At 37.9% G+C, this 27,952-nt stretch overlaps 2 protein-coding genes and 1 pseudogene across 2 annotated transcripts in view; 1 reads left to right on the top strand and 2 right to left on the bottom strand.

The window, feature by feature from the left end:
- The first annotated feature begins 228 nt into the window (after positions 1-228).
- On the top strand, positions 229-5,522 carry LOC130980460 (riboflavin biosynthesis protein PYRD, chloroplastic-like; annotated as a pseudogene).
- Positions 5,523-6,200: 678 nt separating this feature from the next.
- On the bottom strand, positions 6,201-9,088 carry LOC130947090 (autophagy-related protein 16). Its single transcript, XM_057875914.1, has 4 exons — positions 8,679-9,088; positions 8,196-8,377; positions 7,900-8,095; positions 6,201-7,554 (listed from the first exon to the last, which is right to left on the bottom strand). Exons 1-4 carry the CDS (start codon positions 8,820-8,822, stop codon positions 6,532-6,534), a joined length of 1,545 nt encoding a protein of 514 aa, XP_057731897.1. The 5' UTR covers positions 8,823-9,088; the 3' UTR covers positions 6,201-6,531.
- Positions 9,089-16,081: 6,993 nt separating this feature from the next.
- Positions 16,082-27,952, bottom strand: part of LOC130980452 (uncharacterized) — a 36,801-nt gene continuing 24,930 nt past the window's right edge. The window contains exon 2 of the mRNA XM_057904135.1: positions 16,082-16,155. Within this exon, the coding sequence (XP_057760118.1) occupies positions 16,082-16,155 (74 nt within the window). The remainder of the gene's footprint in view (positions 16,156-27,952) is intronic.

Below are 27,952 nucleotides of genomic sequence, written 5' to 3'. Positions count from 1 at the left end.
GTTTTAGGATATCGATACTTGTCTTCTATGGATGCATACTCGGGGTACAATCAAATTCCGATGTATAAGTCGGACCAAGAAAAGACCTCATTCATCACCCCAAAGGCCAACTATTGTTATGTAATAATGCCTTTTAGATTAAAAAATGCTGGAGCCACCTATCAACGGCTAATGAATAAGGTGTTTTCATCCTGCCTTGGTAAGTTGATAGAAATCTAAGTTGACGACATGTTTGTCAAAATAAAGGAAGATGCCACCCTCTTGTTTGACTTGTCTAAAGTATTCAACACAACTATAGAACATGGGATGAGACTACATTTCCCAAAATGTACCTTTGTAGTAAAAGTCGGAAAGTTCCTAAACTTCATGCTCACTCAAAGGGCCATCGAAGCCAATCCAAACAAATGCAAAGCAATTCTCAAGATGAAAAGCCACGACATATCTCAAGGAAGTTCAACAATTAAATGAAAGGCTAGCGCCCTATCCATATTCTTAGCATGATTAGCGCTGAAGTCTCTACTCTTGTTCTCAATACTTAAGAAATGATGCAAATTTGAATGGACGAAGGAATGCGAGGAAGCTTTTCAAGACTTCAAAAACATCTTTAGTCAGCCACCAATACTCACCCGACCTATTCCAAGGGAAGAACTCGTGTTGTACTTAGTAGTTGCAAGTAGAGTCATAGCCTTAGCTTTAGTATGAGAAGATAAGAACGGGCAACAACTGATTTATTTTATTAGCAAGGCTTTACAAGGGACAAAACTAAACTATCAGAAAATAGGAAAGTTCGCAAATGCCCTCGTGCTTACTTCTAGAAGGTTTTGACCTTATTTCAAAAATCATACCACAAAAGTCCGAACTAATCAACCCATGAAGTATATCCTCCAAAAGACAAACACTGTAGGTCGAATGTTATAATAGGAGATAGAATTGCCCGAATTCGACTTAAGGTATGAGACTCGAACAGCAATAAAATCCCAATACCTCATCAACTTCGTAGCCGAGTACACCGAAACCTAAAGAAGTCTTACAATTTGGAATTTATATGTGGATGAATCATCCAATAAAATTAGAAATGGAGTAGAAGTTGTTCTGGAGAGTAAAGAAGGAACTGGGATAGAGCTTTCATTAAAATTCAAGTTTTTAGCCTCCAATCAAGCATAGTACAAAGCATTACTTTGTGGCTTGAAACTAGCTAAAGAGATCGGGGCAATAAAGTTGATTATGTTTAGTGATTCTCAAGTGTTAACCTCTCAAGTCAATGAACCTATTAGGCTAAAAATTCTAACATGAAGAGGTATTTAGAAGAAACACTAGAACAATTAGTTCAATTTCTGAAGACAAAGGTCCGACATATAGCTCAGGAGTGCAATTTCTGAGTTGACGCCCTCTTCAAGTTGGCCAGCAACAAGCCAGGGGCAACAATAGAAGCTTGATCCGAAAAACTCTCCACACACCATTAGTGGCCAAAAAAGTCGAGAAAAGTCGGGTACAATGGCTAGCTCAAAGTTTAGAAAGTGAATGCCTTTGGTGATGATTATGCTGAGAAAGTAGATGGGAATTTTCAGGTGTTTGCCTTGAGAGATTCTGGTGATTTGGCGGAGAATGCCACGGCCTATGTGAACTTAGAACCCTGTAATCATTTTCGGAAGGACTCCACCTTGCACTGAAGTTTTAATCAAAGCCAAAGTGAAAAAAGTGGTGGTTGGGATGGTAGATCCAAATCCCCTTGTGGAATCTAAAGGGTTGGCTAGATTGAGAGATGCAGGTATTGAAGTTGTTGTCAGTGTAAAGGAAGAGTTATGCAAGAGCCTTAACGAGGACATTGTTCATCCCATGTTAACCGGAAAACCTCTCCTTACATTGAGGTAATTTAATCATCTTCTTGCTTATCATCAATGGTTTTGGTTCTACTTTTCTAGAGTTGAATCTAGGTAGAATTAATTCTGCAAAACAGATTATGATATAAAAGTGATTTATATTTGGTAGTTTCTCTGAAAGCTATTCTAAAAAAATTGATACCTTCAAAAATCAATTCTAGAATTGTTTCTAACCCGTCCAAACATGTTTCCGAACACACTCATTCAGGCACGTTTGTTCTGTTGGTGCACATTGAAATTTTGGTTTTTAGCATATAATGATATGCATTTCATAGCATTGCCTTTTCTGCTTTGCAGATATTCTCTTTCTGTCAAAGGGAATTTTTTGAACTTACTTGGGGATGGAGTTACAGAACGTGGTGGATATTATTCACGTTTATTACAAGAGCCGCTGCATCGGTGCCTGGATGTAGTGTTAAATGAGCAAGGGTTTTCGCGTTTTCGTGAACGAACGAGGGTAAATAAGCTAGTTCACAAAGGAAAAGATAAAGGTCGAAGCGACAGAAGGTTGAGATTTGGGACATGGAACATAGGCACTCTAACAGGAAAGTCAATGGAGGTGGTGGACACCATGACAAGGAGGAAGATTAACATTATGTGCCTACAAGAAACGAAATGGGTTGGTGCAAAGGCTAGGGAGTTGGATATTTCTGGTTTCAAACTTTGGTATACAGGAAAGGTGAAGAATAGGAATGGGGTTGGAATAATTGTGGATAAGCAGTGGAAGAAGGACGTAGTGGATGTCAAGAGGGTGGGAGATCGGATCATCTCTATCAAACTTGTGGTGGAGGGATGTGCTTTCCATGTGATTAGCGCCTATGCACCGCAAGTGGGTTCAGACGAACAACACAAGATAAGGTTTTGGGAGGATCTAGAAAGTTTGGTTCAAGGCATACCTTTGGGAGATAAGATTTTCTTAGGAGGAGATTTAAATGGCCATGTTGGGAGAGAAGTGACTGGATATGGGAGTATTCACGGAGGTCATGGTTTCGGGGTGATCAATGCCGAGGGTAAAACTATTTTGGACTTTTCCTCAACTTTTGATCTTCTCATCGCAAATACATGTTTTAAAAAGAGAGACGAACATCTTATAACCTATAAGAGTGGCATGACAAGCTCTCAAATCGACTTCTTCTTGTTGAGGAGAGTCGACCGAAAATTTTGCATTAACTGTAAAATTATCCCAGGAGAGAGTTTGACAACACAACATAGGGTGCTCGTCATGGATTTTCGCGTTGAGCAAAAGTTGAGGAAAAGACATCATACGAAGAACCCAAGGACGAGGTGGTGGCGGATGAAAGGTGAGGAACAAAGAAGCTTCCTAAGACGGGTAGGAGAAGAGGCAAAGTGGGATGGGAATGGAAGCGCGGAAGAGATGTGGAGGGAGATGGCAGAAGTTATTAGAAGAACAGCAAAAGAAAGTTTTGGTGAATCTAAAGGAATAGGACCAAGAGACAAGGAGTCCTGGTGGTGGAATGCGAGTATACAAGAAAAGATAAAGATAAAAAGGGAATGCTTTAAAGAGTGGTCTTTATGCCGCAATGCAGATAACTGGGAAAAATATAAGGCGGCTAAGAAAGAGACAAAAGTGGCTGTAAGTGAAGCAAGGACAAGAGCATATGAGGGTCTCTACCAGTCTTTGGGCACGAAAGAAGGAGAAAAATGTATATATAGAATCGCAAAGAGTCGGAAAAGAAGAACGAGAGATTTGGATCAGGTTAAGTGCATAAAGGATAATGATGGAGAGGTGTTGGCTCAAGAGGAGAAGATTAATGAAAGGTGGAAGAGCTACTTCTACGAGTTATTTAATGAAGGACAGAAGACTCTTCCGAGCCTTGGTCGATTATGCACAAGGGAAGAAGATCAAAACTTTGACTACTATCGAAGGATTCGAGACTTCGAGGTAAAAGAGGCTCTAAAGCAGATGAAAAATGGCAGGACAGTAGGACCTGATAATATCCCGATTGAGGTTTGGAAGGGTCTTGGAGGAAAAGGCATCAACTGGTTAACCAAACTTTTTAATGAGATTTTAAGGTCAAAGAAGATGCCTGATGAGTGGAGAAAGAGCACCTTGGTACCTATCTACAAGAATAAGGGGGATATACAAAGTTGCGGAAACTATAGAGGGATTAAGCTTATGAGTCATACTATGAAGTTATGAGAAAGGGTGATAGAACAGAGGTTGAGAAAAGAGACACAAGTAACAGAGAACCAATTTGGATTTATGCCAGGCAGATCTACCACTAAAGCGATATACCTATTAAGAAGGATGATGGAGAGGTATCGTAGTAATAAAAGAGATTTGCACATGGTGTTTATTGATTTGGAAAAAGCGTATGATAGGGCACTAAGGGAGGTCTTATGGAAGGTTTTAGAAAAGAGGAGAGTAAGGATCGCATATATTCGGGCAATCAAAGACATGTATGATGGGGGCACAACTAGTGTGAAGACTCAAGGTGGTGTGACAGAAGAATTCCCTATTGGTATAGGATTACACCAGGGATCATCCTTAAGTCCATACCTTTTCACATTAGTCTTGGAAGTACTCATAGAGCACATCCAAGAGCCTGTGCCATGGTGCATGCTTTTTGCCGATGAAATCATCCTTATGGGAGAGTCAAGGGAAGACCTAAATAAGAAGTTGGAGTTATGGAGAGAAGCTCTAGAAGTGTATGGTCTGCGCATAAGCCGTAACAAGACGGAATATATGGAATGTAAATTCAGTCTGAGAAGGAAAAACTCCAATATAGAGGTGAAGATTGGAGAAAACATCCTACGAAAAGTTAAAAGTTTTAAGTATCTTGGGTGCATCATACAGGATAATGGAGAGATTGAACAAGATGTAAATCATAGGATCTAAGCAGGTTGGTCAAAATGGCGGAGTGCATCTGGTTTTATATGCGACAAAAAAGTGCCTTTAAAACTTAAAGATAAATTCTATCGCACCGCTACAAGACCGGCTATGCTGTATGGTACGGAGTGTTGGGCGGCTAAAGGGGAGCACGAACATAAGCTGAGTGTGGCAGAGATGAAGATGTTGAGATGGATGAGTGGTCATACGCGATTGGATAAAATAAGGAATGAAGATATAAGGGAGAGAGTTGGAGTAGCACCCATTGTGGAAAAGATGGTTGAATCGCGTCTCAGGTGGTTTGGACATGTGGGAAGAAGACCGATAGAACATCCAGTCAGGAGGGTGGATGAGATGGAAGATGGACAAAGAGCGAAAGGCAGAGGAAGACCTAAGAAGACCATCCGTGAGGTGGTCAAACGAGATCTACATGTAAACGGTCTCTCTGTAGACATGATACATGACAGAGCACAATGGCGTCGTTTGATTCATGTAGCCGACCCCACTTAGTGGGACAAGGCTTTGTTGTTGTTGTATTCAGTGGGAACATATCCATACCTGCTGCATCTCAAGAACCTGGAGCAAATCAGCCGCTTCGGATTGTAATACATAAGGATTCTAGTTCTTCAAACAAAATTCTGCTTGCTGTCAATGAAGTTACTGATAAAGTGATTCTTTTTACAGATGATGGACCAGCAACCGTTCCAGAACTGGCCAAAAATGGAATCGAAACCGTCATTTTGGATCAGCATAATTGGCTACTTTACACGCTACACAGAAACACACCGTGAAAGTAGCAAAATAAGACATTGAGGAAAAGAACAATTACCAAACTAAGAAGCATTGAGGAAATAAGACACAGAATCAAGTAGCAAGCATTCAACCAATTCACATTATAATTAAGGCATCTATAAAATGATCTCTTTGGATTCGTATCCATCCTAGACCAACAAAGAACGGGTCGCAACCCACAACCACACCAATGTGAAACCTTCCTATCTCTAACAAGATGTGCATTCCTCACCCAACTACCATGCGAACGAGATCTACTAGAGCTCCCAGAAGCTTGCCTACTTCTCCCCAACATCCTCCCCAAAACACCAGAAATGACTTCAATTTGGGAGATGTGGGACCCTTGCTAGGTTTTTATGTTCAAATCGTAAGGAGCTAAATTGTTGCCTCTAAGATTTTGGCCACATCATATAACCGTTGAAAGTACCAAGTGTCAACTAAATGTGCCATATCATTTCTCCGGTGACGGAGATACTAAAGAGCCAACTTTGAGTTACACCTTCAAGTTTCGGGGATACAATGAGTCAATTGGAAATTGGAAGGCCTAATTGAGTCAGGGGTCCAATTTGATGGGCCATTTTGAGTATTAACTCATTAAGTGATCATATATAATTCCTTCCTGTTAATTGTGCTAAAAACATTAACATTGATAAAAAGAAATAAACTTCTATTAACAGTTAGGAAGAAAGCTGTGTAATATCAGATAAATTGCATCAATCTCAAATTACAACAGTGATATAATCAAATTTCAAGCTCCAATTAGCATATCGAGAGATTAGTTGTAATTGTTTTCTGTTAAACATTACTATATGCATCATTGCCAATTTTGATGGTATAACCCGTGTGCACATATAAATGTTTAATAAAGAATTGAACCAGAAAATATCAAAACTTGTTGAGCTTTATCACTATCCCTTACATGTATATGCAAGCTTCATTTCTTTTACTCCTTGTTTGTGGCTGGGATCATATTCTGCTAGTGTATTCCAAGGAGTGAATGAAAGGCCATCATGTCCAGACGCAAACAGTTCCATTCTTGTCAGCTGAAGCTAGGGGTTTCCCCATTCCACTCCACCTACAACACAGAACAGAAGAACTGTGTTCCTTCAGAGTACTGACAATATCGCCTTTAGATATCGACCAAATATAGACAGAACCATCAGCAGATCCAGCAGCAACATGATTGTCATCTGGGCTAATACAGGAGCGACTCCAATTAGAAGCCACTCTGTTACCTGAGGCTCTCAGAGTGCCGCAAACTTCCAATGATCGCACATCAAACAAATTATGCAAGTTATCCCTTCCACTGGTCAATACAACATTTCCATTTCTAGAAAGGGATATTGATGTGACAGCAAGTGAATGTGCAGCAACCTCACTAAGTAGCTTGCCGGTCTGAATGTCCCATAGCCGTAGATTACCATCAACATGTCCAGAAAATATGGTCTGCCCATCCATGCTGAAGGAAAGAGCATTGCAGTTGCTGTGGAAAATGATTGTGTTAGTGCAGTAGCCTTTCATCAAGTCCCAAACTTTTATAGTACGATCATAAGCCGCACTGACAACATGACGACTTGAAACCTTGCTAACATCAACAGCACAAACTTTTTCGGTGTGGCCAGTAAGGGTATGACGGACTCGGCCTGAATTGAGATCCCAAACATACAAGTTGTTTGAGCTGCTTGCAGCAATGACAGATCGATTATCATGGGTGATAGTGAGATCTAACACAGAACCAAGGCAGCCATGAAGATTAGAACTTACAGTTCCTGTATTTGTATCCCACACTTTAACAGACCTATCCTGTCCCCCAGTGATCAATCTACTAGAATTATACTCAAACAATATGGCAGCACAACCACCTTCATGTGCATTGAGCCTGTATTTACATGTGGAAGGGATATTCGACTCTAAAAAGAATTCAGCACCTTCTTCGCTTCGACGAACTATGCCATCCACCTGCTGCCTAGCAAGTTGTTCTAAACCACTGGCTTTTAGCCGCTGAACCATGTCTTCATACAGCGCATTAGCCTACAGTTACAGTAATATATTATTAGCTGAATTGACAAAAAGCAAGGACTTAGAATCATAGAGCAACCAGAATTAATTTGATTTCTATGCATTTTAACTCCTTTAAAAGAAAATAAACTACTGGAAGAGGTTCAAATTTCAAGCAATTGGAAAGTAAGTTAAAAAGTACATGCAATGTATACATGACATTTAGCACAAATTTGACAAAGTGACATCATGACATAGTATAATCTTGAGTATCAGGTCATGCCAAAGTCATATTCATCCTCATAGAGTGTGTACAGCAATACTGAATATCTAATGCCATAAAGTACATATGACGAATAGGAAGATATTGTATTGTACCTCATTGAGGCGTTCAGCATCCTTCATCTTTTCTAACATCCAACGATCAATCAACATCTTATTTTCAGCTTCGGCTTTGTTGGCTTTGGTAGTCATCTGCTCTAGTTGTGCTTTGAGTTCCGAATTCTCACTCATAACCAATTCAAGAGCCTTAATCTTTTGTTCCAAGTCCGACTTTAATTGAGAGCGCTCTTCCCTGCAAAGTTAAGCAGTGATCAATTTCTACAACAGCACAACTTATAAGAAGAAAATAAGGTATCAATGGCTGTTAAAACAAGGAAGAAATATCGCGCAACCTCACTTCGGTCAACTCCTTTTGCATTTCGGCAATTGCAGTTTCTTTCACCTGGACCGAAGCTTTCAAAGCTCTAGACTCGGCTACTTCGACAACAAGCTGCTCGGACAGCCGAGACTGAGCTTTGTAGCATTGCTGAAGTTCTAACTGAAGACTCTCTGCTTTCTCTTTCCACTCAGAACCCTTCAAAAGGCACACAAACAAATACATAACCAAATTCAACTTCACAAAATCACTCAAACAATCAAACGCACACAGGACACAATCCAAGCAACAAAATTAACAGACAAATGCTGTGCTTATAATTGTGAATTATCAAAAGTCAACAACTTTTCAGAGCTGTTACTGAACAATATGTAAAATATAACTAGGGATAGAAAATTCGAAATTGCAATTCACTCTATGACCAATTCAAGAATCCCTAATATAAGCATTAATAATAAAATTGTTTAAAGTGAGTAATTTGAGAAAGGGGAAGAGGGACCTGGGAAGCGATGGGTCTTGAGAGAGCTTCAAAAGCGGGGCGATGAGCGGCTTCTTCGAGCAAATGCCGCTTCCGTAGAGCCTTCAAAGCGTTCTTGATCGCATCGTTCGCGATTTCTTCTTGCGACTTGCAAGTTTTTGCCATTGCTGGGAAAAATCCAGACGCCAAATTAGCCAATCACCACTTTCTGTTAGGATCAAGAAAATATTAATACGAGGCAGGAATTTTACAATTTTGGAGTTGTTAAAATGGTTATATAATAGTTTCAGTCTTTCAGATGGTGACCACGAAGGATTGTAGAACAGAGACGTGAAAGAAATTGTAGTCCAGGGTCCTAATGGAAGGGCATTTTCGGAATAGTGCGAATATTGTGGGATGAACATCACCCAAGGCCTACTAGGCCCACAACAGTAGCACTAGAGCTACTACACCCCTAAGCCTTCACATTTTTTTTTTAACTCAAGGGTCTTAAGAGCACTTAATGAATGCATATAACCAAAAACAACAGATAGGATCATGCATGTTTTTTAAAATGATTCCGTGGATGAATAGGACCAAATGATCGACGACGACCACGACGATAATAAGAATAATTTATTAATGACCTTCATTGCAGAAGTTTAATTTATTTTCTGAAACCATAAAAATGTTTTTGAAAAATATAAGTGTTGATAAAAATATTCGAACATGAAAAAAAAAATTTCTCTAACTAACGAGAACTCAATATTTATTGGATTTCTAAAAATAAAAGAACTTTTTTTAGAGAAAATGAATGATGTAATCAATCAATAGTTATATTTTAAAATTCAGTCTTTGACTTCTGATTTGGTAACTTTTCTTTTTTTTTTTGAATTTTTTATATTTTTTATTTTATTCATATTTTCAACACATGTTTTGTTGAAAATTGATGTTTTCAATTTTTCTACTTTTATTCAATATATCTAAGTAGATCTTATTTGTCAATACATATATTATTGACTATTGTTCTTTTTAATTGATTTTCCCCTAAACCCATAACATTGGATTTTTTTTAAATAAAATAAAAAAATTATTTATTTTTTCAAACAAGATATTTTAACTTTATTTTTTAGAATATGATTTTTTTGTAATAAAGATAAGTTCATCGTATTCCAGCGAACTATATGATAGGTTTCTAAGATAAAAGTATGCCGGTTGGAGAGTAGATCAGAAAAGCACAATATCCTTGTTTATTTTCTTTCTCTTACTGTAGACATTTTCTCTACGATGTCAAAGAATCCATTTTTATCCATTCATTACGATGGTGAAATAGTGTATGACAAAGAAGGTTTTATCATTTTTAGATCGGAGCAACCGATAATTACCTATATGACCCCGGAAGTCGACAGTTTAACAGCTTTGAAGAATTTGATAGTGTATTCCGTCGGGTAGCAAGAGGCAAAAGGATGAAAAAATTTACTACAGATATCTGACCGAAGTAGATGACAGTTTGTTTTATAAAAGGTATATTACAATTGTATTGTCTCTGTCAATATTATATTTATCAGACCATGGTTGTGAGAAATATTTTTGTTGTCTTAAATTAGGTACCGTTTGTGCGATGATGAGGATGTACGGCTTATAAGGTCGTCGCACAACCAACGGACAAATGTTCATCTGTTGCAATTATTCGTGTATCTCGTTGAGGTGGGTGGCCGAGGATCATCTGTAGATACTATCGATGATAGTCTATTGAGTGGTGCTGTTAGACGAACTATCAGAAGGACTATGGTGGATCTACATATGCCACCTGAGGGTAGTAAGGAGGGGTCTAATGTTGAAGTTCATAATGTTGACTTAATGAACGACGGTGTTGAAAGTCATGATGGTTCTGCTATCAGAGATCCGATGATGGATGAGTATGAAGTTAACCCCAATGACGGAGACGATGCTGATGAAGAACCACCTGAAACTCCTGATGATGGTGACAAGGAAGAAGAGATGAACTACTATGGTGACACACAGATCGCTTTGACATAGCCTGTCATTTCTCAACCATATGACTAGCCGGATCATTTCACGAGGTTGAATCTCGATGCGATGACTTCGGATTGGTCGTTTACCCCGGGAGGCTGGTAGCACGAATCCCACACCTTCGTACTAGCAAGTGCACTGGGTCGTCCAAGTAATACCTGAGCGAGTTAGGGTCGATCCCACGAGGATTGTGGTTTGAAGCAAGCTATGCTTATCCTGCAGGTCTTAGTCAGGCAGATGAAATAGTAGGAGATGTTGGTATGATATTTTTAATTGCATAAGAGAAAAGGGAATAAATAAACAAGATAATTAGAACTCAGAAGTCGTGTAAACTATGAAAAGAGAATAGGTAAGGGTTGGAGTTGCTTAGTCTTTCTGAATTAATTCTGGTAGTACTATCTTCTCTACTTGTGAGTGATCTCTTCTATGGCAGGCTGTACGTGATCAACGCCATAGGCCGTGGTCATTGATCTCCTCTGCTATAGATTGAACGCCATTGGCCGTAGTCATGCAATCTGATGAAGGGTGAAGCGCTAGCAAGTCATTCTCCTGGCGATCTTACTCAAAATGCCACAGACAAGGTCGAATCTTCCGGATCAGAGAACGCTGCTTCTTTGGATTCTAGCCTATACCACGAAAACCATAATCTCCCCAGAAATTGGCTGAACTGGTGTCTTGAGAAGTCCCCAACGAAGTCGTGGATTAACCGTCTGAGAGATATATAAACATAGTCGTTGGCTCGTGCTTTCCAGTCACGTATTCACACGAACCTAAGTAGACGCGGGTGTTTGTCAGGCACGTTCGTCTTAATGTGATGAACAGAGCTAATTTGTCAGATCATCCTATTCACCACGACGAAGATCGGATATACATCTTAGAAATAGATCAAACACGGATTGGAGAAGAAATTGTAATACTTTTATTAATTCATAGGACTCAACAGGGCTCCTCCCCTTAAATTATGAGGTTTAGAAACTCATACTGAGGTAAAATATAATGATAAATGTGTATGATGGTAAAAGTGAAGTAAAAGTGTTCGAATAACATGAATTAAATCCTTTAAATACTAAACTAATGACTAGTAAGGGTAAAACAGTCTTTTTAGTGATAAAAACCACTACTGAGACCCAATTGGTGAGTGTTTTGGGTGTGGAACGCTAGCTGGGGAGTCCTCTCTTGGCATTTAGATATTGGGCTTTGCTCTTTGGGTGCTGGACGCCAGAAAGAGGTTTTAGACCTTCTAATCCGAAACAACGTAGGAACTATTATACATTACTGGAAAGCTCTGGAAGTCATATTTCAATAGCCATTAAGAACGCTCCATTTGCAGTTCTGTAGCTCTAGAAAATCTCTTTCGAGTGCAAGGAGGTCAGATTTGGACAGCATCTGCAGTGCTTTCTTTGTCTCTAAATCATACTTCTGCTCCTGCTCCTCAAATTCAGCCAGAAAATGCTTGAAATGGTACAAAAATACACAAACTCAAAGTAGAATCCAAAAATGTGAAATTAACACTAAAACCCGTAAAAACTTAATAAAAACTAAATAAAACCTATTAAAAACTACATGAAAACTATGCCAAAAAGCGTATAAAATATCTGCTCATTGGTGCGGTATTTTACAACCCACAAACTAACCAGCAAGTGCACCGGGTCGTACCAAGTAATACCTCAGGTGAGTGATGGTCGATCCCACGAGGATTGATGGATCAAGCAACAAGGGTTGATTAAATTACTCAGTTAGATAAAGAGAATAGTATGTTGAGTGTTCAAAGAGCATTAAATAATTGTGCAGAAAATAAAATAGTAAAGTAATTGAGTTGGGAATGAAATATGGAGAAAGCAGTTAAGGTTTCAGAGTTATCTATTTTTCTGGATTAACTTTTATTACTAACTATTTTAATCCTATAGGATTTAATTTATGGCAAACTATATGTGACACCCTAACTCCTTAGACCTTCCTAGTCTCCTCTAAAATTCATCGACTGCCAATGCCTTGGTCAATTAATTCCAATTAGAGGGTGAAGTTCAAATTCCAGTTTATATACCACGAAAATTCAGATTACCCAAAAATAAGAGGATTATATGTCACGTATCCTGTTAAATCCAAATGATTAAAATTTAGGAGAAATTGTTTTCAAACTGTTGTTCAAGTAAAGAGCTTTTCCAAGTTTTACAAGAACTCAAATAGAAAGAGGGTCATACTTCCGTTCCACCCAAATTCATAAGATAAAGAGCGAAAAAAATTCTTAAATTATAAATCCATACATAAATTAAAATAGAAAAAGCAATGAAATTAATCCATACAAATAGACAGAGTTCCTAACCTTAACAATGAAGGATTAGTTGCTCATGGTTCAGAGAAGAAAACTAGGATTGTAAATTGGAATGGAATAATGTTCTCTAGGGAAGGAAAGTTTCTCCCTTTTATATCTAATCCTAAAAATTTTAAAATCTAATTTCAAAAATTAAAATTAAAAATAACAATATCTTTCCTAAAAATAAGATTTGAATTTAAATTTGAATTAATTAACAAGTCTTTAGTTGATGGGTGGGGACCACTTGTTTTGTTCATTCTGCAGCTTCTAATCTATGTTTTCTAGGCTGGAAACTGGGTCAAAACAGCCCAAAAATCATCCCCAGCGTTTTTATACGTTTTCTACACGTGGCGCATGTCATGCGTACGCATCAGTCACGCGTACGCGTTGATGGTCTTTTTCGCGAGTCACGTGTATGCGTCAGTGTCTGTCACGCACACGCGTCGCCGTGGAAAGCTCCAAATCACGCGTACGCGTCAGTCACGCGTGCCCGTTGGCATAGATACCTCCAAATCAGGCGCACGCGTTAGGCACGCGTGCGCATCACTCCTCGCTGCCATCTCCTCTGATTCTTGTGCTGCAAAAACTCCATCAAATCTAGCCGAATGATACCTAAAATAAACAGTATTGCACAAAACTCAAAATAGCATCCATAGTGGCTAAAATATAATTAATTCTTGATTAAACTCAACAAATTAGATGCAAATTCACTAGGAAAAGATAGGAAAGATGCTCATGCATTACAACACCAAACTTGAATTGTTGCTTGTCCTCAAGCAACCAAAACTAATATAGGCTTAGGATGTGAATTTGCATGAGAATGAGAGTTTGATTAAGCTCATGTCTCTTCTTATAGTGGGGTTTACAACTGCATCCTGAATAGTTTTGGCATCTCACTCTCCTTTGAATCAGAAGGATGTCATTGTCATTCGGAATTAGAATCCGGATAATATTATGAATTCTCTGATCTTTTGTAACTCAATTTAATCCTTGAACACAACAATTTTTTTCTTTGGTGCTTTTCACCTTGAGCCTAGCCGTGATTTTAAATGTTTTGTCTCAAGCTTTACTTGACACAGAAACACCACAAGCACTTAACTGGGGAACTCTCTTTTTTTATTTTTATATATATATATATATATATATATATATATATATATATATATAGTCACTCCTAGACATTGGTGCTCAAAGCCTTTGGCGTACTTTGCAATTGATCTCGACTCTAAATGTTTTGTCTCAAGGATTACTTGACACAAGAACACCACAAGCATGTGACTAGAGAAACAACTCTTTGAGCTTTTAATCATGTCTGACCTCCCTAGTCATTGATGCTCAGAGCCTTGACCTTGCTTTTATTTATTTTTTTCTTTCTTTTGCTGTTTCTTTTGCTTCAAGGATTAAACTTTCATTATATTCAGAGAAATCATAATAATTTTCTAAATTCCTATTCCTTGTACATCAATATTTTTTATTCAAATTTAAATATGCACTGTTCATGTCATGCATTCAGAGTCACAAAAAATACCACCACATTTAAGTAAATAAGACTACTCCTAATTATAAACTCAATTTCTCATGCAATACATCACTTCTTTTTTTTATTTGAATTCAAGCTCAGTGAGGAGACATCTTTTCAGAATTAAAGCAATTAAGAGAAAACTAAACTAGAACCTAGGAATCTAACTAATAAAGGGTCATGCAACAACCAGGAAAAATAGCAGAAAACCAGAACATATCATAGTAAAAGCGGGAAGGAATATAGAATGAAAGGAACTCAACCACCTTAGTTATCCTAGTGGTCGCTTTATTCTTCAGGTTGTGCTCCTCCGTGAAGATGATTCGCCTCCCTTTTGTGCCAGAAAACCCATAAGCGAAGCGTCAACACCAAACTTAAAGGTTTGCTTGTCCTCAAGCAAAGAAGAATTGAAAATAAAAACAAATAGTGAGAGGAAAGAAGAATACAAAGATAAAAGAACAAGAGAGAATTAGGGTTGGGAGAGAGAGAAAGAAAAGTGAAAACTGTGCGGTGAACAAGTGTAGTTGTGCGGCGAAGGCGACGCGTACGCGTGCAGCACGTGTACGCGTGGGTCGCGAATTTTCCTTAATGACGCATGGGCGTCAGGCACGCGTCCGCGTGCCCTTGGTTTTGTGCGATTCGCGCAAATCTAGCCGCTCGCACGCGTAACTCTCTGTTCGCGTGGCTTGGGAACCAATAATTTCATACGACGCGTGCGCGTCATGCATGCGCACGCATGGAGGACCATTTTTGCAAATGACGCGCACGCGTCTCTGACGTGTACGCGTGAGTAAATTTATGGCTCTTGCACGCTTCCAGCCCCAAGGCAGCACAACTCTCGGCCCAAACACTCATTTACGTTAATTTTGTAGGTCACGCGTACGCGTCAATGACGCGCACATGTGGATGGTGATAATTGCAAACGACGCACATGCGTACGCGCGGTCATGTTTGTGCACCAAGCATGGGTCCAGCGCCACTCCCACGCAACTCTCTGTCAAATTTTGTTTTTCACATACACATGAGTGACGCGTTCGTGTCAGCGACGCTTGTGCGTCATGTGCTTTTGTTTTTTAGCTTGAGGTGTTCGGTTCCTGGAATAACATAGCTGCATGATTAGTGAAACAATAAAAACTCAATAAAAATCAAAATAAAAAAGGAAAACTACTACTTTGAAAAATAGCTAAGGATACGAATTTATCGGGTTGCCTCCCGAGAAGCGCTTCTTTAACGTCACTAGCTTGACGATCAGCTCCTCTAAGGAGGAGGATCATAGGGGCTCAGCTCTTCACCCCTTACTTTGAACTTCTTTCCTGTGTCTCCATAACGTAGCTCAATATGCTCCAGAGAAAGGATTCTGATTACTGTATAAACTCATGCTGGATTGCTGGTCAACACCACCTTTATTCCTGGGGAGAAACCTTCAGTGGGGATCTTTTTGTTTCTCCATCCTCTGGGTACTTTCTTCTTTTTGGGAACCTCCTTCTTGGTAGATGATGCATTCCCAACACCAAACTTAGGTTTGATGTTAGGAGAAATTTTATTGATTGTTGCCAAGGGAGGTTTGAGCTGCAGATTCTACTGTGTATCATCAGGGGATTTTTGAAGGGTTGGATCAATAAGCTCAGTCTGCATGCACCTCTCTTCTTCACCTGTTGAATATATATCTTTGAAGACATAAAAGACCAGTTGCTCATTATGCACTCTAAGCACTAATTTACCCACTTCTACATCAATCAGAGCTCTTTCCGTGGCTAGGAATGGTCTTCCTAGAATTATAGAGGCATTCTCATCTTCCCCTGTGTCAAGAATCACAAAATCTGCTGGGAGGAAGAACTTACCCACTTTGACCAAAATATTCTCCACTAATCCGTATGCAGGCTTCATAGATTTGTCTGCCATCTGTAATGCTATCTTTGTGGGTTATGCCTCTTGAATTTGCAGCTTCTTCATCACAGACAAGGGCATTAAACTGATGCTTGCTCCCAGATCACATAACGCTTTCTCAAAGGTTGTGCTTCCAATGGTGCATAGAATTTGAAAGCTCTATGGATCTGGCATCTTCTTTGGTAAGTTAGTCTGAATGATGGCACTGCATTCTTTAGTCAGGACCACTGTCTCATCTCCCTTTAAAGGCTTATTCTTTGACAACAGTTACTTCATGAACTTGGCATAGAGAGGCATTTGTTCCAAAACCTCAGCAAAGGAATATTGATTTGCAACTTTTTGAACACTTTCAAGAACTTTGAAAACTGTTTGTCCTTGGTTTCCTTTTGAAGTCTCTGAGGATATGGCTGATGAGCGGATAATTTATACGCTTTTTGGCATTATTTTTAGGTAGTTTTTAGTAGGATCTAGCTACTTTTAGGGATGTTTTCATTAGTTTTTATGTAAAATTCACATTTCTAGACTTTACTATGAGTTTGTGTGTTTTTCTATAATTTCAGGTATTTTCTGGCTGAAATTGAGGGACCTGAGCAAAACTCTGATAAAAGGCTAACAAAGGACTGCTGATGCTGTTGGATTCTGACCTCCCTGCACTTGAAATACATTTTCTGGAGCTACAAAACTCCAAATGGCGCGCTCTCAACGGCGTTGGAAAGTAGACATCCAGAAATTTCTAACAATATATAATAGTTCATACTTTATTTGAGATTAGACGATGCAAACTGGCGCTCAACGCTAGTTCCAAGCTGCATTCCGGAGTCAAATGCCAGAAACACGTCACGAACCAGAGTTGAACGCCAAAAACACGTTACAACTTGGCGTTCAACTCCAAAAGAAGCCTCTGCATATGTAAAGCTCAAGCTCAGCCCAAGCACACACCAAGTGGGCCTCGGAAGTGGATTTCTGCATCAATTACTTACTTTTGTAAACCCTAGTAGCTAGTCTAGTATAAATAGAACTTTTTACTATTGTACTAGGGGGTCCTTTTCCCTTATTTTCGATTTCATATGCCATTCATGGGGGCTTGTCATTCGGCCATGCCTGGACCACCATCACTTATGTATTTTCAAAGGTGGAGTTTCTACACACCATAGATTAAGGGTGTGGAGCTCTGCTGTACCTCGAGTTTTAATGTAATTACTACTATTTTCTATTCAATTCAGTTTATTCCTATTCTAAGATATTCGTTGCACTTCACCATGATGAATGTGATGATCCGTGACACTCATCATCATTCTCACCTATGAACGCGTGACTGACAACCACTTCCGTTCTACCTTAGACCGAACGCATATCTCTTAGATTCCTTAATCAGAATCTTCGTGGTATAAGCTAGAATTGATAGCGGCATTCATAAGAATCCGGAAAGTCTAAACCTTGTCTGTGGTATTTCGAGTAGGATTAATGGATTGAATGACTGTGACGAGCTTCAAACTCGCGATTGTTGGGCGTGATGACAAGCGCAAAAGAATCAATGGATTCTATTCCGACATGATCGATAACCGATAGATGATTAGCCGTGCTGTGACAGAGCATTTGGACCATTTTCACTGAGAGGATGGGATGTAGCCATTGACAACGGGATGTCCTACATACAGCTTTCCATGGAAAGGAGTAAGAAGGATTGAAGGAAGGCAGTAGGAAAGCAGAGATCCAACAGGGACAAAGTATCTCCATATACTTATCTGAAATTCTCACCAATGATTTACATAAGTATTTCTATCTTTATTTTCTGTTTATTTATTATTATTATTTGAAAACTCCATAACCATTTATTATCCGCCTAACTGAGATTTACAAGATGACCATAGCTTGCTTCATACCAACAATCTCCGTGGGATCGACCCTTACTCACGTAAGGTTTATTACTTGTACGACCCAGTGCACTTGCTGGTTAGTTGTGCGAAGTTGTGAAGAAAGTGCTAAGTTATAAACGCGCATACCAAGTTGAATGCCATTATTAGAGATTACAATTTCGTGCACCAAGTTTTTGGCGCCGTTGCCGGGGATTGTTCAAGTTTGGACAACTGACGGTTCATCTTGTTGCTCAGATTAGGTAATTTTCTTTTCAAAAAGTTTTCAAAAATTTTTCAAAAATTTTTTCTTGTTTTCGTTTTTCTAAAAGTTAATTTTCAAAAAAAATATACAAAAAAAAATCATAAAATCATAAAAATAAAAAATAATTTTGTATTTCTTGTTTAAGTCTAGTGTCAATTTTTAAGTTTGGTGTCAATTGCATGTTTTTAAAATCTATGCATTTTTCGAAAATTCATGCATGTGTTCTTCATGATCTTCAAGTTGTTCTTGGTAAGTCTTCTTGTTTGATCTTGATATTTTCTTGTTTTGTGTTTTTTATTATTTTTCATATGCATTCTTGCATTCATAGTGTCTAAGCATTGAAAATTTCTAAGTTTTGTGTCTTGCATGTTTTTCTTTTCTTAAAAATTTTTCAAAAATAAATCTTGATGTTCATCTTGACATTCAAAGTGTTCTTGGTGTTCATCTTGACATTCATAATGTTCTTGCATGCATTAAATATTTTGATCTAAAATTTTCATGTTTTGGGTCATATTTGTATTTTTCTCTCTCATCATTAAAAATTCAAAAAAATAAAAAATATCTTTTCCTTAATTTTCTCATAAATTTTGAAAATTTGAGTTGACTTAGTCAAAAATTTTTAAAACTTAGCTATTTCTTATAAGTCAAGTCAAATTTTCAATTTTAAAAATCCTATCTTTTCAAAATCTTTTTCAAAAATCAAATCTTTTTCATTTTTTTAATTTTTAAAAATTTTTAAAATTTATTTTCAAAATCTTTTTCTTATCTTTATTTCAAAATTGAAAACTTTACTAATAATTAATGTGATTGATTAAAAAATTTGAAGTTTGTTACTTTCTTGTTAAGAAAGGTTCAATCTTTAAATTCTAGAATTATATTTTTTAGTTTCTTGTTAGTCAAGTAATCAATTTTATTTAAAAAAAGTCAAATCTTTTCCAAAATATCTTTTTTAATCATATCTTTTCAAAAATATCTTTTTCAAATCATATCTTTTTCAAAATCAATTTCAAAATCTTTTCTAACTTCTTATCTTTTCAAAATTGATTTTCAAATCTTTTTCAAATAACTAATTAAATTTTTGTTTGTTTCTTATCTTTTTCAAAACCACCTAACTACTTTTCCTTCTCTAATTTTCGAAAATCTCTCACTCTTTTTCAAAATTCTTTTTCTAACTAATTGTTTCAAATTTTAATTTTTATCTAATTCTTTTTCTTAATTTCCAAATTTTAACTTTAATTTAAAATAAAAACAAAAACATTTTTCTTTTATTTTAAGTTAATTTTCGAAAACCCCTCTCTCTCATCTCTTTCTATTTATTTATTTATTTACTAACACTTCTCTTTATCTCAAGAATCTGAACCTATCTTCACCCTTGTGTTTGGATTCTTACTTTTTCCTTTTTCTATTCCTTTCTTCTTCTACTAACATAAAGGAATCTCTCTACTGTGGTAAAGAGGATCCATATTATTATTTTCTGTTCCCTTCTTTTTCATATGAGCAGGAGTAAGGACAAGAATATTCTTGTTGAGGCAGATCCTGAACCTGAAAGGACTCTGAAGAGGAAACTAAGAAAAGCTAAATTATAACAATCCAGAGACAACCTTACAGAAATTTTTGAAAAGGAAGAGGAGATGGCAGCCAAAAATAATAATGCAAGGAGGATGCTTGGTGACTATACTACACCTATGACGTTAGAATTTTTGCCAGTAAAGAATTTCATAAAAATAGTCGCGTGGTAGATATAGTTTCTAAACTAACAGAAATCCCTTCGTACAAACGTTTTGGTTGTCACAAGTAACAAATCCCTAAATAAATTGATAACCGAAGTATTTAAACCTCGGGTCATCTTCTCAAGGAATTGCAGGGAGGTATGTTCTTATTATTGGTTATGAAAAAGGTAAAATTGGGGTTTTGGAAGTAAGGGGGCAGTATGTTGCACAAAAAATAATAAGAAAAATAAATAAATAACTATAAAATAAACTCTTGGCAAGATATGGGAACTGGGGGTCCTATCCTGGTTATCCTTATCAATTGTAATGAGAATTGGATTTTTCTCCCACTTTGTTAACCTCTAACTATGAAGGTAAGTTAAGTGGATGAATTAATTTTGATTCCTCAGGTCCTAGTCTTTCCTTGGAAAAGACTAGAGTTATTGGAACTTGAATTAATGAAATGAAGAAATCCAATTTTCAATCAACAATGAGTTTGATAACTCTAGAGTCACCAATTATTTAACCAAAGCCAAGAGGGAAACAGAAAAATCCAAATTATTTATATAAATAAAAGACATCAATCATCAATCTGAAATATCTCAAATAACATTAATTAAGGAGATCAATCTAAACATGGAACAGTTCATAAATTTAATTGGAAAAATAAATAAAAAGGAACATTGAACCTGAATCGAGAGTCACTCTTAAAAACCAAGAGAAGTCCTAAATCATAGTTTCTAAAAATCCTAATTTCTAATCCTAATCCTAATCCTAAGAGAGAGGAGAGAACCCCTCTCACTAAAAACTACATCTAAAATTGTAAAAAGTGAATTATGAGTGCCTAATCTGAATGGATGCAATCCCTCTACTTTATAGCCTCTAATATGAGTTTTCTAGGTCAAAAACATCCCAGAAATCGCTGGAGAAGAAATCTGCCACGTTGGTTTTTCGTCACTGCGATGCGGCCGCATGGAGCACGCGGTCGCGTCGCCTAGCGTCAGAGGCTCAGAGCCACTATGGCATATTATATATCAAATCGAAGCTCCGGATGTTAGCTTTCCAACGAAACTGGAACCGCATCATTTGGACCTCTGTAGCTAAAGTTATAGCTGTTTGAGTGTGAAGAGGTCAGGCTAGACAGCTTAGCAGTTTCTCCAACTTCTTGTATTCCTTCCACTTTTGCATGCTTCCTTTCCATCCTCTGAGTCATTCCTGCCTTGTAATCTCTGAAATCACTTAACACACATATCAAGGCATCTAATGGTAATAAGAGAGGATTAAACATAGGGAACTTAAGGCCAAAGAAGCATGTTTTCAATCAAAGCACATAATTAGGAAGGCAAATGTAAAACCATGCAAATAGTATGAATAAGTGGGTAAAGAGTTGATAAAAACCACTCCATTGAGCACAAGATAAACCATGAATTATGGGTTTATCAACCTCCCCACACTTAAACATTAGCATGTCCTCATGCTAAGCTCAAGAGAAGCTATAAAGGAATGAAGAGGAATGATAGAATGTATAAGATGCAACCTATGAATGCAACTAAATGCAAAATGTTTCTACCTACTTGGTTAAAAATAAATAAGTTCTTCAAGACAAATATGAACTGGATTTCACTAATTCAAATCACAAAATACAATACAAATAACTTGCAATAAGAAGATAGCTCATGAAAGCAGGGAACATAGAATTGAGCACTGAACCCTTACTGGTAGTGTATATCATTCTAACTCTCAAGTGTCTAGGGTCAATTCTCTCAATTCTCTCTAATCTTGCTTTCTATTGCTTGCTCTTCATCTAACAATCAACAAAAATTTAATGCACCAATACACAAATCGAGAGGTCTTTTAAGGGTTGTAATGGGGTTAGGGTCAAGGTAGGATTGTATTTGGCCAAGTAGACTAAAATTTGAATCCTTAATTAATATAAACTATTCCACCTAACTTAGGACAATCCATGTAATCATAATATAAAATCTGACTTCCCATTAACTATGTTTTCCACATATTCATGCATTCTAATTTCAAGTACAACTCATATGCATTGCTTTCACCATTTACTTTGGGGCATTTTGTCCCCTTTTACTTATTTTGCTCTTTTTTTATATTATTTTTTTTCTTTTGTTTTTCTCAATGTATATGATTAGTTTATTGAATGCATGAACATGTCCTAAACATTTCTTTCACATTTTCAGAAAATTCTAACATACTCAATTCTCAAACCAGATGTTTCCAAACCCACTTTTTCCCACACTTAATTCATAAGCATTCTCACTAGTCTAAGCTAACCAAGGATTCAAATTAAGGACATTATTGTTTTTTGCTTAGAGTTAATGATGTGCTAAAATAAAGAACAAAGGGGTAAAATAGGCTCAAAATTGGTTTGCAATAGATAATGAAAAGGTTAAGGCCATATGGGTATGTAAGCTCAGTGAAACAAGGCCTCAATCATATAAGTGTATGCATACAATGGAAATATAGAATCAAGCAAGACAAAGATCACAATTTTAGAGAGAAAAACACACACCAAAATTAAAATATTGGTTGATAAAATGCAACCAATCAAATAGGCTCAAAATCTCACTGGTTTTGTGTGTTCAAGCTTTAAACAATGTTCCAAAATAAAATTTCTTCATACAAGTTATTCAAAAAGTTTTTAATTTAAATTATTGAAATACTATAAAAAGTTTCTTAAAAAGAAAATATTACTTCAACCAAGTGGTAAAATATGCAAAAATCAAATAAACATGCAAATGAAACAATGAAAAAAAACAAAAATTGGTGTTGAGAAGGGGCTAACTAACTGGTGGACGAAATTGTGATTCCTTTGTTATTATATTTTGTAAAATTCATTGCTTTTTCTTTCCCCGGCAACGGCGCCAAAAACTTGGTGGACGAAATTGTTGTTCATGTGTTATTCCATTTTGCAAAATTCATTGCTTTTCATTCCCTGAATGTGATCAATAGCCTCTTAAGATGAGGAATAAAACAAAACTGAGACCAAAGATGTCTAATACAATAGTAACTTCTCCTATTTATACTAGACTAGCTACTAGGGTTTATATAAGTAAGTAATTGATACATAAATCCACTTCCGGGGCCCACTTGGTGCATGTTTGGGCTGAGCTTGATCTATCCACGAGCTGAGGCTTCTCTTGGAGTTAAACTCCAAGTTATAACGTGTTTTGGGCGTTCAACTCCGGATCATGACGTTTTTCTGGCGTTTAACTCCAGACAGCAGCATGTACTTGGCGTTCAACGCCAAGTTACATTGTCAATTTCCGAATAAAGTATCGACTATTATATATTTCTGGAAAGCTCTGGATGTCTACTTTCTAACTCCGTTAAGAGCGCGCCATTTGGAGTCCTATAGCTCCTGAAAATCTATTTCGAGTGCAGGGAGGTCAGATTCCAACAGCATCAGCAGTCCTTTTGTCAGCCTTTTTCAGAGTTTTGCTCAAGTCCCTCAATTTCAGCCAGAAATTACCTGAAATCACAGAAAAACACACAAACTCATAGTAAAGTCCAGAAATGTGAATTTAACATAAAAACTAATGAAAACATCCCTAAAAGTAGCTTGAACTTACTAAAAACTACCTAAAAATAATGCCAAAAAGCGTATAAATTATCCGCTCATCACAACACCAAACTTAAATTGTTGCTTGTCCCCAAGAAACTGAAAATCAAATAGGATAAAAAGAAGAGAATATACTATAAATTCCAGAATATCAATGAATATTAATTATAATTAGATGAGCGGGACTTGTAGCTTTTTGCTTCTGAACAGTTTTGGCATCTCACTTTTTCCTTTGAAGTTCTGAATGATTGGCTTCTTTAGGAACTTAGAATTTTGGATAGTGTTATTGACTTTCCTAGTTAAGTATGTTGATTCTTGAACACAGCTACTTATGAGTCTTGGCTGTGGCCCTAAGCACTTTGTTTTCCAGTATTACCACCGGATACATAAATGCCACAGACACATAACTGGGTGAACCTTTTCAGATTGTGACTCAGCTTTGCTAGAGTCCCCAGTTAGAGGTATCCAGAGCTCTTAAGCACACTCTTTTTGCTTTGGATCACGACTTTAACCACTCAGTCTCAAGCTTTTTCACTTGGGCCTTCATGACACAAGCACATGGTTAGGGACAGCTTGATTTAGCCGCTTAGGCCTGGATTTTATTTCCTTGGGCCCTCCTATCCATTGATGCTCAAAGCCTTGGATCCTTTTTACCCTTGCCTTTTGGTTTTAAGGGCTATAGGCTTTTTCTGCTTGCTTTTTCTTTTTCTTTCTATAATTTTTTTCGCCACTTTTTTTTTCGCAAGCTTTTGTTTTTCACTGCTTTTTCTTGCTTCAAGAATCAATTTCATGATTTTTCAGATCATCAATAACATTTTTCTTTGTTCATCATTCTTTCAAGAGCCAACAGTTTTAACATTCATAAACAACAAGATCAAAATTTATGCACTGTTCAAGCATTCATTCAGAAAACAAAAAGTATTGTCACCACATCAATATAATTAAACTAAATTCAAGGATAAATTCGAAATTCATGTACTTCTTGTTCTTTTGAATTAAAACATTTTTCATTTAAGAGAGGTGAAGGATTAATGGAATTTATTCATAGCTTTAAGACATGGTTACTACATACTAATGATCATGAAGTAGAGACACAAAACATAGATAAGCATACAACATAAAAACCATAAAGCAGAAAGAAATAAAGAACAAGGAATGAATCCACCTTTAGTGGCGTCTTCTTCTTGAAGGACCAATGATGTTCTTAAGCTCTTCTATGTCCCTTCCTTGCCTTTGTTGCTCCTCCCTCATTGCTCTTTGATCTTCTCTTATTTCATGGAGAATGATGGAGTGCTCATGATGTTCCACCCTTAATTGTTCCACATTGTGGCTCAAATCTTCTAAGGAAGTGTTGAGTTACTCCCAATAGTTGTTGGGAGGAAAGTGTATCCCTTGAGGCATCTCAGAGATTTCTTGATGATGAGCTTCCTCATGCATCTCTTGAGAACCGTGAGGGGTCTCTCTTGCTTGCTCCATCCTCTTCTTGGTGATGGGCTTATCCTCTTCAATGAGGATGTCTCCTTCTATGATAACTCCAGTTGAGTAACATAGATGGCAAATTAGGTGAGGAAAAGCTAGCCGTGCCATGGTGGAGGGCTTGTCGGCTATTTTGTAGATTTCATTGGAGATGACCTCATGAACTTCTACTTCCTCTCCAATCATGATGCTATGAATCATGATGGCCCGATCCACAGTAACTTCAGATCGATTGCTAGTGGGAATGATGGAGCGTTGAATGAACTCCAACCATCCTCTAGCTACAGGTTTGAGGTCCAGTCTTCTTAGTTGGACTGGCTTGCCTTTGGAGTCTCTCTTCCATTGAGCTCCTTCCACACATATGTCCATTAGGACTTGGTCCAACCTTTGATTAAAGTTGACCCTTCTAGTGTAGGGGCGTTCATCTCCTTGCATCATGGGCAAGTGGAATGCCAACCTCACATTTTCCGGACTAAAATCTAAGTATTTCCCCCGAACCATTGTGAGATAATTCTTTGGACTCGGGTTCATACTTTGATCATGGTTCCTAGTGATCCATGCATTGGCATAGAACTCTTGAACCATTAAGATTCCGACTTGTTGCATGGGGTTGGTTAAGACTTCCCAACCTTTTCTTCAGATCTCATGTCGGATCTCCGGATACTCATTCTTTTTGAGCTTGAAAGGGACCTCGGGGATCACCTTCTTCTTTGCCACAACATCATAGAAGTGGTCTTGATGGCTCTTGGAGATGAATCTTTCCATCTCCCATGACTCGGAGGTGGAAGCTTTTGTCTTCCCTTTTCCTTTTCTAGAGGATTCTCCGGCCTTAGGTGCCATTGATGGTAATGGAAAAACAAAAAGCTTATGCTTTTACCACACCAAACTTAAAATATTGCTCGCCCTCGAGCAAGAGAAGAAAGAAGAGAAGAAGAAGAAGAAGAGAATATGGAGGAGAAGGGGAAGTGTAGGTTCGGTCAAGGTATGGAAGAGGGGGTTTTGTGGTGTGTGAAAATGAAGTAGAATGGAAGGGTATATATAGGGAGAGGGGGGGTGAAGTTTCGGCCATATAGGGTGGGATTGGGTGGGAAAATGTTTTTGAATTTTGAAGGTAGGTGGGGTTTATGGGGAAGAGTGGATGGATGTGAGTGGTGAAGGGGGTGATTGGGAAGAGAGATTGAGGTGATTGGTGAAGGGTGTTGGGAAGTGTGACATGGGGAAGAGTAAAACTAGGATTAGGAGGTAAGGTGGGAATATAGTAGGTGGGGATCCTGTGGGGTCCACAGATCCTGAGGTGATCCTGTGGGGTCCACAGATCCTGAGGTGTCAAGGAATTCCATCCCTGCACCAAATAGGCATGTAAATTGCCTTTGCACACTATTCTGGCATTTAAACGCCGTGTGGTGCACATTCTGGGCGTTCAACGCCCATGTAAAGCATGTTTCTGGCGTTGAACGCCAGTTTCATGCTTGTTATTGGCGTTTAGCGCCAGCTTTTCTTCTCTAGGCACATTCCTGGCGTTCAGCGCCAGAATGTTGCTTGTTTCTGGCGTTCAGCGCCAAAATGATGCTCTGTTCTGGCGTTGAACGCCGGCCAGATGCATCTTACTGGCATTGAACGCCAGCCTGTGCTTCTTCCAGGGTGTGATTTTTTTCTTCTGCTGTTTTTTTATTCTGTTCTTAATTTTTATATTTTTTTCGTGACTCCACATGATCATGTACCTAATAAAACACAAAATAACAATAAAATAAAATAAAATAAAAATTAGATAAATAAAATTGGGTTGCCTCCCAACAAGCGCTTTTTTAATGTCAATAGCTTGACAGTGGCTCTTATGGAGCCACAAAGGTGATCAGGTCAATGTTGTATAGTGCCAACACCAAACTTAGAGTTTGGATATGGGGTCTTAACACCAGACTTAGAGTTTGGTTGTGGCCTCCTAACACCAAACTTAGAGTTTGACTGTGGGGGCTCTTCTTGACTCTGAACTGAGAGAATCTCTTCATGCTTACTCTCTTTTGTCACAGAGGGACGGCCCTGTGCCTTAAACACAAGGTAGTCCCCATTCAATTGAAGGACTAATTCACCTCTGTTGACATCTATCACAGCTCCTGCTGTAGCTAGGAAAGGTCTTCCAAGGATGATGCAATCATCCTCTTCCTTCCTAGTGTCTAAGATTATGAAATCAGCAGGGATGTAAAGGCCTTCAACCTTTACTAACACGTCCTCTACTATTCCATAAGCTTGTCTCAATGACTTATCTGCCAATTGTAATGAGAACAAGGCAGGTTGTACCTCAATGATCCCCAGCTTCTCCATTACAGAGAGTGGCATAAGATTTATCCCTAACCCTAGATCACACAGAGCTTTTGCAAAGGTCATGGTGCCTATGGTACAAGGTATTAAGAACTTGCCAGGATCTTGTCTCTTTTGAGGTAAAATTTTCTGAATCCAGGTGTCTAGTTCATTAATGAGCAAGGGAGGTTCACTTTCCCAAGTCTCATTGCCAAACAACTTGGCATTCAGCTTCATGATAGCTCCTAAATATTGAGCAACTTGCTCTCCAGTTACATCTTCATCCTCTTCAGAGGAAGAATAGTCTTCAGAGCTCATGAATGGCAGAAGGAGATTTAATGGAATCTCTATGGTCTCTATATGAGCCTCAGATTCCTGCGG

Source organism: Arachis stenosperma, chromosome 1 (genome assembly GCF_014773155.1).
Source record: "Arachis stenosperma cultivar V10309 chromosome 1, arast.V10309.gnm1.PFL2, whole genome shotgun sequence".
NCBI classification, from domain to species: domain Eukaryota; kingdom Viridiplantae; phylum Streptophyta; class Magnoliopsida; order Fabales; family Fabaceae; genus Arachis; species Arachis stenosperma.
The sequence above is the reverse complement of the archived record's forward strand: the minus strand, read 5'-3'. Positions and strand labels throughout refer to the sequence as shown.